General features: G+C 29.3%; 2 protein-coding genes across 4 annotated transcripts; one reads left to right on the plus strand and one right to left on the minus strand.

Annotated features, from left to right (window-relative positions):
• The first annotated feature begins 1,136 nt into the window (after positions 1-1,136).
• On the plus strand, positions 1,137-8,988 carry LOC111314578 (gamma aminobutyrate transaminase 3, chloroplastic-like). 3 transcript variants are annotated; one of them, XM_022916063.2, is made up of 19 exons: positions 1,137-1,291; positions 2,861-2,997; positions 3,258-3,342; positions 3,483-3,555; positions 4,200-4,297; positions 4,495-4,587; positions 4,738-4,811; positions 4,910-4,948; positions 5,030-5,118; positions 5,194-5,270; positions 5,369-5,443; positions 6,226-6,273; positions 6,367-6,450; positions 6,531-6,618; positions 6,697-6,775; positions 7,244-7,334; positions 7,425-7,503; positions 7,678-7,793; positions 8,757-8,988. In XM_022916063.2, the coding sequence occupies exons 1-19, from the start codon at positions 1,250-1,252 to the stop codon at positions 8,835-8,837; spliced, it is 1,548 nt and encodes a 515-aa protein (XP_022771798.1). In that variant the 5' UTR covers positions 1,137-1,249; the 3' UTR covers positions 8,838-8,988. The 3 variants fall into 3 exon arrangements, with proteins under 3 accessions (XP_022771798.1, XP_022771799.1, XP_089608793.1); XM_022916064.2 differs by lacking the exon at positions 1,137-1,291 and adding an exon at positions 1,860-2,744; XM_089752667.1 differs by lacking the exons at positions 1,137-1,291; positions 2,861-2,997; positions 3,258-3,342; positions 3,483-3,555 and adding exons at positions 3,689-3,736; positions 3,871-3,940.
• A 652-nt stretch (positions 8,989-9,640) lies between these two features.
• LOC111313546 (uncharacterized) lies at positions 9,641-10,412 on the minus strand. Its single transcript, XM_022914226.2, has 2 exons — positions 10,218-10,412; positions 9,641-10,085 (listed from the first exon to the last, which is right to left on the minus strand). Exons 1-2 carry the CDS (start codon positions 10,311-10,313, stop codon positions 9,972-9,974), a joined length of 210 nt encoding a protein of 69 aa, XP_022769961.2. The 5' UTR covers positions 10,314-10,412; the 3' UTR covers positions 9,641-9,971.
• Between the last annotated feature and the right edge of the window lie 5,942 nt (positions 10,413-16,354).

Consider the following 16,354-nt stretch of genomic DNA (forward strand, 5'->3'; position numbering starts at 1 on the left):
GAAAACTCTCTATTCAGGATTAGATTGTGAAATTTTTAATACTAGAAAACGACGACGTTTAATATAAGAAAACAATTTTATTTTTTAATTAGACGTTTCTAATAATATTTTTAATTGGTCTTGTTTTTGTAATGTTAAAAATGAAGTGAATTTCAATATTTTTATTAATTACCCTAATCTTATTTTGCTAATCCAAAAGAAACCTTGATTGAGAGTTTTTTTTTTTTTTTTAATTTTATTTTAAGAAGTGAGTCAATTAGTATGCGGCAGTGGCACCTACAAAAAATTTTCTTGCATTTCAAAATATGGTAACAGTTGCGTCCTGGTCTCCTGAACACCAAAGAAGGAAACTTTCTTGCATTCCTAAATATATAAAAAAATTTGACCAAATCTTACTAATTCAGCAAATTTGGTTGATAACAAATTACTAATTTTGGGGAAAAATAATATTTAAGGAAATTAGGAAAAAATGGTAAGATTTATACATGAGTTTCTCCTGTAAAGCTCCTTATATTCTTGGATATATTTATGTGACGCATCCAAATTGCTTGCATTTAACATTAATTTTGCATTGACTTTTGGTTGAATATTTTTTTAGAAAGAATTTCTTTTTATATTTAAGATTATCTTAAATTGAACTATAATATATAAAAATATTTATAATATAATAAAAATTCAATAATTTAAATATTCAAATTTTAATACCTATAATTTTTTTTATACAAGTAAAGACTTTTTTATTTAAAAAAATAAACATATATATAATGTGATTTTATTGAAAAATTTAATGAGCTTAATAAACTTTTATTGTAAATGGAGCTTTGGAAAGGTCAATACAAATTGATTGAGTTGGTAAATTTGAAATACGTAGAATTTAAATTTGAATTTCATTATCATTATTATTATTTTTTTTTGTGATAGTTGATAAATCTTATTTAAAATTTAGGATCTGTCCTAATCCTGAACAGGAAAAACCTGTCAGCCTCTCAGTTTTTGACAAAAATGTTGATGATGACTATCAATCTGCATTTGCGTGAGGAAATTATTCGTGAAGAATTAAAAAGAATCTTATCTTAATTTGACATGTTGGCCCAGGTGGTTCCACTTGCATTATATATTCAGATACCAAATCAAATCAAACCATAAATAAAATAGCCTAAAAGAGTCGTTGAAGTGTTTCATTCTCTCAACACTCTCTCCTTTGGCCTTTTCTTCTTTGCATGCGTTTTCTTAGTTCCAGACAAAAAAAATGGTGCCCAACAGCCTTCTTCGATCAACTTTCAAAACCCAGGTTCCGAAATTTTCAATACTCATACCTTCATTTTCTTGTCTACTCTTTGATCAACCCTTTTGTTTTCAAATAAAAAAACAGTTTTCATGTTTTTTCTTACATATTTGGATCATGATCAGAGAACTCATTTTTCTCGTCTTCTGATTTAACCAAATTTTCATGCTTTTTCTATTCTCGTATCTGAAGTTTTTGTTTTTGTTGCTGCGAAATGTTGTTAGAAAGAACAAGCTTTTATTTTATTTTGTCTCTTTCTTGCTTTATGTCATTGTCATGATTTGTCTGTTTTGTTGGACCCCCCATTTATTGGACCAGTTAAGGTTGTTGTAGAGTTTTTAAATATCATCTTTTAAACTATTTAGAATTAAAATATATATATATCTTTTTTGTGTCTTTTGGATCCACTTTTATGATTAGTTTCACTTTAATTAGCATCTGTTGGTAAAAAATGCTAAAGGCAATCTGATCAGATGTATTCAAGAAATTATGGAATGGAATCCTCAATGTTGACAAATGTGTTGCTTTACTGAATCTACTCTCTTTTTCTAGATTTTAACTCCATTGGCTGTAATTTTAGTTTCTGCTTGGCTTACGAGAAACATCCGTGTTATTTCTGGTTAACATAGTCATTTCATACTCTAAATCTATGATTCTGGATCATTTATTGCCTTCATGTCTTGTTCTTGTGAGTTCATTAGGATGTTAATTTTGTTTAATCAAATTGCATTGTTCTGCTGCATCCATTTTCTTCAGCATGTTGCAGTGTTGGGGCTTTATGGAGTGAAAGATGGAAACCAAATTGCATTTTCCATTCTTTAATATTTCTAGATGAAACTATAATTCAGTTTAGTAAATGTAATTAACTTATTTTGCATGGTGGGGTCTATTCTTTTAGTTTTAGTAGGATTCATAAAAAATGTGCGCCTGAAGGACAGCTTTCTCCTAAAATCTTGCATTCCTTGGAAACCAAATAAGGGATAACTGAATCTTGAGGTTATACTGTAAAAGAATCCATTTTAGAGAAAACTGGATGAATTTATCAGTATCCTTCAAAAGAAGAAAAAAAAGTGAAACCTTCAACTTTTTGCTCCATCCAGTTATTATAAATTTATTTTATTTCCTATAATAGAATGTTTTTGTTGCTGGGGTAATTATTCCTCTGGAAAAATGTGGAACTCCCTTCCATCCCTTGAATGTTCTCACATACGTAAAACTACGGCAAAGAATAGGAAAACAATTTGTAATACAATTTCTGAAGAGTTGTATGTTTTCTAAAATTTTTATGTCGTTACTGATCTTTATACTGAAGGAGAATATAAAAATTCATTGTTAAAAGTTGGGGAGAGGGGTGAACTTGGGATATCATTTTTGAATGTAAGGTGTGGTCCAGTTGCTACCATTATTGAAAGTAGCAGGAACTGCTAACAGAATGAGGTTTAGGTCTGATTTGGGTCATGTAAGATATAATCATAAACAAAACTTTGTTAAACACCCAGTATATTTTCTTTTTGTCCTTTGTTTTTTGTATTGATTTCTTAACCATCATATTTGTTTCTCCATTCCTATTTGCAGTTTGGTTCATATATAAAAAATGCTGCTGCATACAGAAGTTTGGCGGAACACCCACTTAAGTGTCCATTACTGGCCAGATTATACAGTACAGAACCATCTTTCCAGAATGAAGATTCAGATTTGAAGGATAGTGATGGGTATGTGCGTTACTGAGTTTTATGTGTCAGTACTTTTACCTTTGTTCATGTTTGTCTCAGTCTATGTATGTGTGTTCCTTGTCTGTGCTGTTTTGTTGATTGTGGATACCATAGTTTGTGTATATAGAAAATAAATGTGGAGAGACATCTTGATTATTTTTTTAAAAGTTTTCGATTTAATGTCGTACTTTTTTGTTCTTGAAGATGCATGTTTTATTGATACATATATACTATGTATTAATGTATCTCCTTTATCTCAGGTTTAAGGGGCATGATATGCTGGCTCCATTCACAGCTGGGTGGCAGACCACTGACTTGCATCCTCTGGTTATTGAAAAGTCTGAGGTATGTTTCAAGATGTCTTTCTTTTACTTGTCTGAAATTGTTTAGGCAAATGAACTCTCCTCAATGTATGTTTTTTTTTTTTTAAAAGCTCCTTTTTGTTCCCTCTGTCATATAAGTAATTCAATTTTGATCTTGCGCAGGGAAGCTACGTTTATGATATCAATGGGAAAAAGTATCTCGAATCTCTTGCTGGTCTATGGTGTACAGCATTAGGTATCGATGATATCTTGTAATTTCAGAATCAACTCTTGCCTCTCTTCCCCTGGCTTTTTCTTCTTCTCCTTCTCCCCCTGATTGAATATTCTCTATCAATGTATTTTTGCTCATCTTGACTTATCATATTTATGGGTTTGATTTAATGATGATGATATTTAACTCCACTCTATGGCTGCATGTAAGTTCAAGTAGATTACTAATGATACCCTTATTACCATCCCTGCTTTTTTTTTATCAAATTATTGCTATAAAAATTTATTCTCTCCAATGCAGTTGCAGTTGGTCTATTCTATAACCTGTATGACCTTTCAGGGATATATGCATATCATATATGCCTGCACGATGTGTATATGCATATGGGTTTACTTGCAACATTTAGAAGGTGAAGTATCTGGATCAAGCATGCTTTATTATTTGTGCATACCAAAATGGTGAAAATGTACCAGAAGTAGAGTTAGACCTTGTAACTTCTCAGTTGAGTTTCTGTTCCAGGATATGATCAGTTCTATGCCTGTTCTACACATCATCCACTTCATGTGTACCTTATGCATTTTTAAGCACCAGAAGGAATTGAACCTATTGCTATGATTTTCGAACAGATGTATTTTATTCAGTCCCTTATGAATGCTAAATTCTTGCAGGAGGAAATGAGCCTCGACTTGTGGCTGCTGCAACTGCTCAATTGAATAAATTGCCATTTTACCATTCATTTTGGAATCGTACTACAAAACCATCATTGGTATTCATCAATGTTTTTAATCGCATGGTTTTATCCATCCAATACAATTTTTTCTTTGAATTGTTCTCTCGTTAAGTTGTTTAGTTCTGCATTATACATATTATTTTTCAGTTCCACTTTTCTAGAATAGCCATTATGTCTGTGTCTGTTATTACAAAATAACGAGGATTTATTGTCTAAAAATATTGATCTTACAGGATCTTGCAAAGGAACTTCTTGAAACTTTTACTGCAAGCAAAATGGCAAAAGTCTTCTTTACAAACAGTGGATCTGAAGCAAATGATACTCAGGTTTTTTTTATATATCAATTGTATTTTAAAGTTTTAGTCTTTACAAGCATTTGAATCAGTAATGGGTATAATTAGATGATTGATATAAACTGAGATAGTGGTGAGGGTAGTGCTTGCTGATGTTTGACTTTCTGAATTGTTTTTATGTAGGTGAAGCTCGTTTGGTATTATAATAATGCACTTGGAAGGCCAAATAAGAAGAAATTTATTGCTCGAGCAAAATCGTAAAATCAACTACTCAATCAATACTGATCTTCAGTGCCTCTCTTTGTGTGATTTCTTGAATACTTATCATCTTTTCTCTTCCTTTAAATTTCTCTAGGTACCATGGTTCAACTTTGATATCAGCAAGTCTTACTGGGTAAAAGTTCCTTTACTCGTAAAAATGTTTTTACTTCTTGTGAAATCCTTGAGTTCTTAACAAATTAGATTACCCTTACAGGCTTCCTGCGCTACATCAAAAATTTGACCTACCAGCTCCATTTGTGTTGCATACGGACTGCCCTCATTATTGGCGCTATCATTTACCAGGTTTTCAATTTTACCAATCTTTCTGAGATATTCTTTTGAACATTTAAAATGATAGCATCTTTATCCATGTCTCAGGTGAGACGGAGGAGGAGTTCTCAACCCGATTAGCAAACAATTTGGAGAATCTTATTGTGAAAGAGGGTCCAGAGACGGTAATGCTATCTAACATGTTTTGTATTTAAATTGGAATCCTTCTGCAACAAGAAGGGGCTTGTTTGTGTAGCTGACCCAGCAGGTTTGTTCATCTCAGATTGCTGCATTTATTGCTGAGCCTGTGATGGGAGCTGGAGGTGTTATACCTCCTCCTGCTACTTATTTTGAGAAGGTGACTTTTTAATATTGAATTATTATTATTATTATTATTATTATACACTTGGAATAACTACTTCTTTTGCTTTCCGATCTCACGATCAATTAAACATATTTCTCCTCATTTATTGGTATAGATATGCAAATTGGCATGCTGGCACAACTTAGTATGATTCATCCAAAAGCATAATAGTTTACTGTGAATTTTCATTTTTTCTACCATGGTTTCTTTCATTTTGTCTGATAGGATTATTACCTGCAACCTTTAGATAGCTATAATTTTTCCACCCATGCATGTCAGTCCTTGGCCAACCTGCATAATTACTTCACAGTGATTCTATTAGTTTCAGGTCTAAGATTCTACAATATAACATGTCAAATTGATTGAACTTGCCGTAACTTTTAAATATAATTTTGTTTTTAACAGTTCTACTTTAATCACAAAGCACCTTTCATGGCCTAAAATATTGCTAGACCTACCCATATGATGAAAAACTTCGAGGTTTTGCTTAATGGTACTTCAAGCTTTCTATACTCTACAGCCCTTTCTCTTTAACAATAATAAACCAGTTTAAGTGGGCATTTTTGAAATAGCATTAAAGTTGATATATGCTTTGGATTCAGTCAGTTTCTTGATTAGGGAGCTTCTATGTTGGAAAATAGGCCAAGTTGTGGTAATGTTGCATTTGAAATATCATACATATTTCTGTTGCTTTCTGTTATTTTAGATGCAATGTCTTAGAAAACTTTTCTGCCTTTTTTTTTTTTTACTAACGTAGCATTTCAAATATCATGCAGATACAAGCTGTTGTGAAAAAATACGACATACTTTTTATTGCAGATGAGGTATTTGGCTATTTCTGTGTCCTTATTAGCATCATTGTTTTAAGAAACCTTTCTGTTGTTGGTTCTTAAGAATGCTTTTTGTGCTTGCTTTAGGTTATTTGTGGATTTGGAAGGCTTGGGACAATGTTTGGATGTGACAAGTACAATATTAAACCAGATCTTGTTTCAGTAGCAAAGGTGAAGCTCTAACAAAATATTCAGGTATAAAATAGGCTTGGACCCTGAGATAATTCTTTCTTTCTGCATTTGTGTCACAGGCCCTTTCTTCAGCATATGTGCCCATCGGAGCAGTCATGGTGAGCCCTGAAGTTTCAGAAGTCATATATTCTCAAAGCAACAAACTTGGTATGTTAATACCACTCATTAAAGGGCATGTATGTATATTCATTTTTTAAGTTTCTTGTCTAATTTCCCTCATTTCAGGTTCTTTCTCTCATGGATTCACCTACTCCGGGCACCCTGTATCCTGTGCTGTTGCAATTGAAGCACTCAAGCTCTACAAGTGGGTTCCATCCTGCCTCTAAATAAAAAATATAAAATAATTTCAAAATGTCTAGATTGCAAGCACAAAAGTTTCTTTACATTTTGTAATCTGTGGAGTAGTTTAATTTCATGCCAAGTATCTTGGAGTAAGTTTTGGGTTGAAACCTCAAGTTATCTTAGAACTTAGAAGACACTTGGCTCACCCTAGGAATAATAATAGGTCAAATCTTCATGTTATCTTGAAGGCACATGGATATCCCAAATAATAACCAAAGAATACCATAATAAAAAGTTTACCAACCTTATTTCTTCAGGTTTTATACTGGTTAAAAGGTCATCTACATAAATCTATTTCATGGCTCATTTTTCAACCATACATTCACTATTCAGTCAATTAACCTGCAAAAAATTGTTAGAGGTTTTCTAACCCAAGTTAGTTTTCATATTGCTTATAATACTTAGTGAAGTCTATTTCACATCGTTGCAGGGAGAGAAATATTGTTGAGAAAGTGCAGAGCATTTCTCCAAGGTTTCAAGATGGTGTAAAATCCTTTTCTGACAGCCCTATTGTTGGAGAGGTACATTCTGCAAATTGCAGCATCCAATTTATACAGTTGATATTTTGTAACCATGAGACTTTAAATTGTAATCCTTCTTCAATTCTGCAGATACGAGGTACTGGCTTGATTCTTGGTACGGAGTTTACAGACAACAAGTCACCTAATGATCCATTTCCTCCGGAATGGGGTAAGTTCTGCTTTCTCTTATTATTTACTCTTCCTGAGAAAGATGCTTAACTATCTTATCTGCATGTTTAAAGATTTGATTTGCTGCTTTAATATAGAGGCAATTAAATGTGAATCTTGATGGATTTTTATGTTGGTGTCCCTATCAACAAATTATTGATGGTTTCCTCTGTAGGGATTGGTGCATATTTTGGAGCACAATGTGAGAAGCATGGGATGCTAGTACGTGTTGCGGGTGATAACATATTGATGTCTCCACCTTTAGTTATTACTCCTAAAGAGGTTGATGAGGTAGTTTTTAAGGACCTTACTTCAATCTGCTGAATTGCCTAGAAATTGTTGAGTGTATTTTTCGCAATTTTCCTTGAAAATAATTTCTTAGCAGTTTTTTTTTTTTTTTTGGCCAAATCATAGCAGTTATTTGGGGGGTTTCTGATGGAAAATGACTTCATGTGACCATTAGATTTTAGTTTCCCATGACAACTGGAAGGTTTTGGCTTAGCCATTGATGAATGAAAACCAAGTTCCTGCTGTGGAGGTCCAATACCAGGTCATAGATTTAGAATGTAGTTGGATTTGAGGGAGAGGAGTGAAATGATGAGCAAGAAGTTACAAAAATCAATTTAAAGTGCAATTGAATTTCTTGGTAGGTTTTGTGTTAGAGAATTGGCTTGAAGTGAAATGAGGTTATTTTATGCAAATAGAACTTTTTATCTATCAGTTCATGTTATTAAGGCATATAATTATAAAATGTTGTTTTCATTGGTCATATTTTTCTTCTAATCTTTGACTGTTGGAAAGATTTGAAAAGTAGGTAGGAGAGAAAGAAACATAGTTTTTAAGGGATAGTTTCCCTTCTTTTCACTTCTCTCTTAATTTTGACATTCAAATGGGAGAATTTTAACAACTTCTGTCTATATCTCTCAATTCAGACATAATGTTGGTAACCTCCATGAAGAGCAGGTGCATTTAGGCATGCAAGATGGTGTATTTTTACCATGTATATCCATTTCTGGACTTGCATCCACTTTGTTTTCTTTCTCAAGTTTTCATATCACTTATAATATTTTTTCTACTTCAATATGACTAGCCTTTAAACCTAAGACTACACAGTGTAATCGAAGTTGCATCAAATAAGTCCTGTCAACAATTTCTAATCCTTTGTTTCTATTGGTCAACACATGGAAATAGCAATTCTAGATGCTTTTAAACAGAGTTTTTATCATATAAGCCTGAACACATTACTTTCTGCAGTTAATAAGCATATATGGGAAAGCATTGAAGGCTACAGAGGAGAGGGTGAAGGAGCTCAAGTCCCAGCAGAAAAAACAGTGAACCGTTTTTGTTGATGGTGGTGAAAATTATGTATGCTTAATGTGAAACGAAAGCTATATTCACAGTTCTTACTCATGACATGTTATTTGTGAGATCTCCGGTTGTGAGATCTCAGATGCTGCCTTAATAAAATAATCTTTTTTTTTTGTTATACGTTGTGTGGTATTGTCTTGTTTACTTTGTTTCTTGTTTTTCCACTATTTTATAGACACAACACAGGTGCTTGCTCCTATGTGTGTGTGTGTTTCAGGTTAGGGTACTAAACCAATGTGAAAAAAAGGGAGAGGAGTGGTGAAAAACTGCATGAGAGGCTGCCCAAGTAAACGTTATTGTTTGTAGGTTGAATTATATTTGCAATCCTTAAGAGAAGACCTTTTCATTTAACCTTGTAGCATCTAAATCAAGGATCTTCATTGTTTTTCCAGACTTCTAGCATTCTTTTCAGGATTTATCTCGAGTATTATATCCTTCCTAACCAATGAGCTATCTTGAATCTCAGTCGTAGTCTAAATGACCAAAAAAGGAATATACCCTAGCTTATAGGAAATTCGTAGATTAATTGTGGAATTTGGACAGTGACGAGAAAGGTTATATCTATGAAAGAAAGGTTATACCTTTCCCCTTCACGACTTTTTTTTTTTTTCTTGTTTGAGTTTGGTTGGTATCAATTATGATGGATACAGTTTTCTAGGAACTAACCATAGTCAAATGGAGGGTAAAGGGAAAAAATTCATATAGGAATAAGACATGGAAAATTACAATAAATTCTTAGAATCCAGCAGGTTATTAGCTTGTCATGAATCTATGATCAAAAAAACAAATCCAGTTCCTGTTAAATTGCAGCTGCAACAGCTAGTTTTCTAGAAATTACAGTCATGAGATACACAGAAGCATCTCATCTAGTGGGATTTAAGGATGGGTTGCAAATTACATCTGTTGGCCAAAAAGGCCTTGTTTTCTAATGTAACAGGATTTAAGCTTATAATGTCAGCATATGCTCCGAATTATACAACTTACAGTAACCAAAGGGAATTTGTTTTGATGCAAAAGAAGGGCATGTTTATTCGAATTCCATGAGTAATTGTAAAATCAACAAGTAAAAGCAAAAGCATTTTTGCATGAGTGAAACTACAGTCAACTTTTGGCGTCTTTCTTTGCTTTTCCTCTTGCACGCCTTTTCCTGGAGCTTAGAGAAGAATCAAATCCTCCATTTTCATTCTCTGAATCTTCTAAATCACTAAAAGATTTCTGCACACTGACAACATATAGTAAAAAAAAGTTGCAACAAAGATAAAAACTATGCATCAAACAAGAATCAAGCCAGGTGAAACTAACAGCTGAGGAAGAAAGAACAAAAGAATAAGGTAAAGGTAAAGGTACCTCTCTTAGCTCAGCAAAGCTAACTGCATAAAACGTAACAGCTGCTGCTGCTACAATTCCCAGCACTGGAAGTGCCAATTGCGTCACCCCATCCATTTCTTTCTTTCTTTTTGCTTTCGCACTATAGTTTCCTTGCCACCACTGCCTGGAGATAATGTTTTTCTTTAATTTGCTGGATACATATCATTTGGGCTGACTCAATTCATGCTTGCCAGCCCATCCAACCAAAGGCTTAAGAAGGGTAGGGATAGATTTCGTAATTAATGTATACTTGTCAAATTTGTTTTATATTAAACATATATAAAATATAAAAATTATCGTTTTAAATTTTTTTATTAACACATCAAATATAAAATATATATTTTTATTTTTATCAAATTCACATAATTTTTATTAAAATTTTAAATCATATTATTTTTATGTGAAATTATTTTATTATATTTAAAATCATCAGACCTAACAATAAAGCATGCGCCATTTTTACCATGTTTGGGTAGGATAATATTTTTACTACTGAAATCAAAATTTTTATTTTCAATATTGTGAAATCAAAATTAAATTAAATTAGTTCGAAATTTAACCCAAATCAAAGCAAATGTTTTGGTTTATTTTGTTTTATACTTCTTTATTTGATGTAAGAGGGAAACACTACGATTAAATTTAAAATCTCTATTTAAATTTTATCACACTATGATATCATTAGTTTAGTTAAATTTTCCAATTTGGACCCTACAATGTACGCACCTCTAACAAGAGATTATGCGATTATGCAATTGAACTCTCCCTTTTGTATTGGACAAAATTTGATAGGTAATAAGGTCCAAATCGTCTTTAAAAAAAATTAGTTATAATCCAATTACTCTCGTATTCAAACAAGTCCTTTCTATTTGCAACATATGTGTTACAAAATAAATAATCCTAGATGGGATCAAAGTTTTACTTTAATCTCAAAAAGATTTTTATTAAAAAAATATTAAAATAAAAAATATATATTTAATAATAAATAAATAAAAATTAAATAATCAAACGAACTGAACATAAAATTTTAACATTTCAATCAAAATCAAATTCATTTTTGATTGGACAAATAAATATCTCCTTTTGTCGATACATGCACGGGCAAAGAATTGACATGAGCTGACATCTTCGTGTCAAAGCAAATGTTGAAATGGCTCGAATCTAGCATATCTTCATCACCAAGTAAGGAATAACAAATGAGAAAAGAAGGGAAAAAAAATGAAAGGATAGAGGTAAAAAAAAAAATTACAGTTTATCTATCACATGGCAAAGTTAACACAAATTTTTTTTTTGTTTTTTTAACACATAATGAAAAATACACTGTCATGTCCTACATCCTCCATTTTTTTAACAAATGAATTTTATTATTTAATTTTATTTTTACAAATGAAAAAAAATATTAAAAGTATGTTTAAATAAAAAGAAATAAGTAATATTTTTGAAGAATTACACATAAAGTATATAATTCTTTAATTTAAATGATAATATATGTGAATTTTCTTTTATATAAATTGACTGTATAATAGTTTGTGTTATAAATATTTTAACTATTTGGTCATATTTAATTAATTATAATTTTTTGTTTTTATCCTTTACTTTTACCTTATAAACAAAATTTGGAAATGCAAAAAAGAAAATAAAAATAAATAACAAAGAACATAATGAAATTTTGAGACGACCCCAAATTGCCAGAGGATTAGCCCTTTCATGGACCGTTTTGAAGTGCCGCTGGCTTGGAATTTTCAGCATCGTAAAACTAAAACTAGTGGTCACAAGGTCAGCTGCTGTTCGGCCGGCCATGACCTAGATGAGAGTTCCCAAAATAATAAAATCGCTGATTGGCGTATGAATATTTCATTCAACGATACGTGTATATAATTAAAACTTTAATTTAATCTAAAAATAAATCACTTATATAAAGAGAAAGCAAATCATGTTATTATTCCTAAATCTATAAGGGAAAAAAAATAAGATATAGAGAGAAGTACAAAACGAGGAAATAGCTACTACATATTTAATTTTTGTATAATTAATAAAGCATTCACTACTACTCAATAATGATATTATAAATATTTTAACTTTTTTATTTAAGAATTTATGTCCTAACTTCCATAGTTGAAAGTCTTGTTATATCTTCAACGTAAAATAAGATTCTCAATGAATCCTTCTAAAAAAATTCCTAATGAATTCAAGAAGACGCAAAATATGTTATAGATAGAGAAGACGGTTTGATTTGTATTCAATAAATTTTTATCTAATTCAATATTTTAGGATTTATTTTTTATTTTTTAAAAATCGAATATTTGATCGGATCAAATTAAGTGATAAAAAAAAAAAAATCAAAGTCAGGTTGTAAATAAATCCGACTATACCTTACACGATATATATAAAATAATTATTTTTTAATTAATTAATTATATAAATTTATATTTATATTAAAAATAATATTTTATTAATTTTGAGTTGAATATAATTTTATATAATGTCTGATCAGATCGAGTTCAAATATAAAATAAACTTTTAAAAATTGAGTCAAGTCAGTTTTGGATATTATATATATAATTAAGTTGGATTTGAGATGAACAAAAATCTACCTCAACCTAACCCATTACTATTCATAATTATAGACATGTCTATTTTAAAATTTTGAGCAAATCATAAAATTTTCAAAATTTTTATTAATAAATTTTCTTAACAAATAAGTTAAAAAATCAATATTTTATTTAATTGATTCACACACTCACATTTAAAAATATGATATTTAATAAATTTAAAATTTAAATTTCAACACTTAAAAATTATTTTTTATCTTCAAAATATTTTTTTTATAAAAAAATAAATAAATTGGCTTTATATATGTGCGTTGCCAATGCCACACTAATTAATTCAATTCAGCTGATGATCATTCAAATGGTGGAATGGAAGGAAGCTGTCTAGACTTGACTCTTTGGTTTGGTTTTCAACAAACTTCTTTTCTTCTTTTTCAAAATTATATAATGAAAACTTCAACTCCAAAGATTGATTATTCTGATAATGCATTTCTATTGGAATTATATAAAGCCAGCTGAGTAGGACAAATTTAAAACTCCAAGCTGACTCACCTCGCAAATTTTCAATACTATAATTGGTGTTATGGTCCAATGTTGCCAGCTCAGAATCATAGTAATATGGGGCGAATATTTCTCGAATTTCACCAAATTACAAATATTAGAATCTTAAGGTTAATTTTATGATTTATGTAATTATTTTTAAAAAATAATGTGAAAAAAAATTTAGAATTTTAATTTTAATATTTGTAATTTTTTATTTGTAATTAATAATTTTTATAGAAAAATAAAAAAACGTTATCCTATAAATTAAGAAACATTTGAACCGGTTTAAGGATGCAGTAAGATTATTTGTATGTTGTGTATTTATAATATAGAGATTGCAAATAAAAAGAAAAGAGCAAATGTCTTTGTCATCCAAAGAGAGACAGAGTCGTCCTTTACCTTTAGATACAAAGAACATAGAAGGGCGGTTTGGTCGGCCGAGGAAGGCCGCCACTTTGAAACCCAAAAAGGAAGCCCAACAATTCTTTAGAGCGTCCAATGACCAATCAAACCTCCATCTTGTCCTGAACCTCCTAAAAACCATTCTTTTATTTTTATTTTTTTAATAACAGAGACGATTAAATTTGAACATTAATGATTAAAATTAAGAATTTAATATTTTACTAATAAATCATATAATTATTGGCCTTTATACACCATTGTATCATAGAAAATATTTATATAATAGTACATCAAAGCATTTAACTCAGTAATATTAAATAAAACTAGATTGGTCACTGTGTATTGTCGCACGTTAAATTTTTTTGTATTATCAATTCTATTCATCGATTTTTTAAAAATTTTTATGTCATTTAAATAAATAAAAAAAGACAAAAGACAAAAAAAAAATCTAAATGAGAGTAACACATGCATAAATTGATCTTCTGACGAAATATATTTTATAAAAAATAAAATTGCTTTATTTTATTTTTTTGTGTGTAACATCGACTTAATATTAAGTTTTCAAAAAACTCAATGAATATATATATATATAATTAAATAGATAATAAAATATTATATATATATATCATAAGGTGATTTGGATAGAGTTAAAGAAGGTAAAAAAATTTGAAATCGACGTCGATTCGGTTTGATCTTTTAGAGTCGATTTTTTTTTTAAAATTGAATATCGGATCCGATCAGGTGATATAAAAAAAATCGGGGTCAGATTTTAGGCAAACTCAATCCTACCCGACCTGATATATATATATAAATAATTTTTATAATTATTTATTTAATTTTATAATTATTTATATATATTTTATATATATTTAATTTTATATTTATATTTAAAATAATATTTTATTAATTTTAAGTTCGAATATAAAAATAATTTAAAAAATTATCAGGTCAAGTCGGATTCAAGTTTTGTATGTTTAAAGTCGAGTCGGGTTCATGATAAGTAAAAACTCACTTCGATCCGACCCGTTGCTATCTCTAGATAGAGTATCATAAATTCACTTTTAATTTGTTTTCAATTTTTATAAAAACTGAACTTGAATTGATTTAATATCAATTTTTCACAAAAATATTTATATCAAATTGGAAGGGTTAAAATCTTATTGGATTCTAATTGTTTTGCCATACGCACTAGCTAAAAAAAAAAAAATCAAACACATTACAAACTCTTAATATAAGTGAATCTTAAGTAAAAATAATTTTTAAAAATATTAATTAAAATTTTTGAAAAAAAAAAAGAAAACGATAAACAGGACAAAAATTTTTGGTATTAAGTAAGCTTCATCTTTTTTATTAATTTAATAAATAATAAATAAATAAAATAAATGAGTGCCACTTTCCACCCTTAAGAAATATATGAATTTTAATAAAAATTATTAAAATTAATTATATAAATAGATAGATAGGTAATAGATCCCAAGAATGTGAGCCCTTATACTCACCTAACGCCCCCTACAAAAAGTGTTGCACATGCTCCCTGATTTTTATCACTAAAAAGCTAAATAGTCTATTAGCAGTTATTAATTAGCAACACATTTGTAATTAGAACACTTAAATTTCATTAATTAGTAGCCATTATGAAGTAAGAAATATGCTAGAAACAAATGCTTCTATATTGGAGAAACATTTTTTAAATCAATAAATGGTTATCTATATTGACAGATAGGATATACATATATATATATATATGTATAAAAGCTAATAATTGTTGTATTAAATAAATATTAATTAAAAAAATTCAAATCTTAATTTAATTAATATTTAAAAATTTTAAAATTTAACATTTGTTTTTTTTTTTCTATCTCAAATTTCGATATCCTTTAAAAATGAAAAATGAAATATTGATGGAAGTAACGAGGGAGCCAAAGCCATATATAATCATTATAAAACCTCATTTCGTAAAGTTAGTGCGACTGTTGCTTACAAGGTATTATGCTTTTTAATTGCATGTATGTTTTTTTATAAGTTTTTTGAAGTAGAGCTTTATGGTTGAAATTTGAACTATATTATACATATATAGAAATAAATACTTATTTTGTCTCATAAATAATATTTATTTTTTATAATTAAAATTTTTAATTTTGATCATTGTTATTTTAAATATTTTATTAAATTAATTTTTATAAAAATATATTTAAAAACTGTTTCACTCAAAAATTTTGAAAAATATTTTTTCATACTTTAATTAATAATATATCTAAAATCAAATCAAATCAAAATTAAAAAATTGATTACTAAAAGGTCATATTAGAACAATATTTAAGAAATAAAGAAAGTAATAATTCATGCTTGAAATACTTTGAGATGATCGAGTACATGTACATCCACAAAACATATAAATATAAATATAAATATAAATATAAATATAAATATAAATATATATATATATATATTCTTTTGAGTAATTAATGAGATTATGTCTTTGATTAAAAGTTAATATATTTTTATTCTATTTAATCCTACGTTCTTCTAACAACCTAAATGACCAAATATTTTGCACTGCAAAATATATTATTAAATGCATGCTTTGTTGGGCATGGAAAATATATATTTTTTAAAAATGCTTGA

Source organism: Durio zibethinus, chromosome 23, assembly GCF_047325235.1.
Source record: "Durio zibethinus cultivar Kanyao isolate XHJ-2024 chromosome 23, ASM4732523v1, whole genome shotgun sequence".
Lineage (NCBI taxonomy): Eukaryota > Viridiplantae > Streptophyta > Magnoliopsida > Malvales > Malvaceae > Durio > Durio zibethinus.

Bases quoted from the DNA above. Each gene is read 5' to 3' on its own strand.
- LOC111314578 (XM_022916063.2), top strand. From the start codon at position 1,250: ATGGTGCCCAACAGCCTTCTTCGATCAACTTTCAAAACCCAG. The intron at 3,556-4,199 runs GTATCGATGATA...AAATTCTTGCAG, and splicing joins TCTATGGTGTACAGCATTAG to GAGGAAATGAGCCTCGACTT. The intron at 6,451-6,530 runs GTGAAGCTCTAA...TTTGTGTCACAG, and splicing joins ATCTTGTTTCAGTAGCAAAG to GCCCTTTCTTCAGCATATGT.
- LOC111313546 (XM_022914226.2), bottom strand. From the start codon at position 10,313: ATGGATGGGGTGACGCAATTGGCACTTCCAGTGCTGGGAATTGTAGCA. The intron at 10,086-10,217 runs GTACCTTTACCT...GTCAGTGTGCAG, and splicing joins GCTTTGCTGAGCTAAGAGAG to AAATCTTTTAGTGATTTAGA.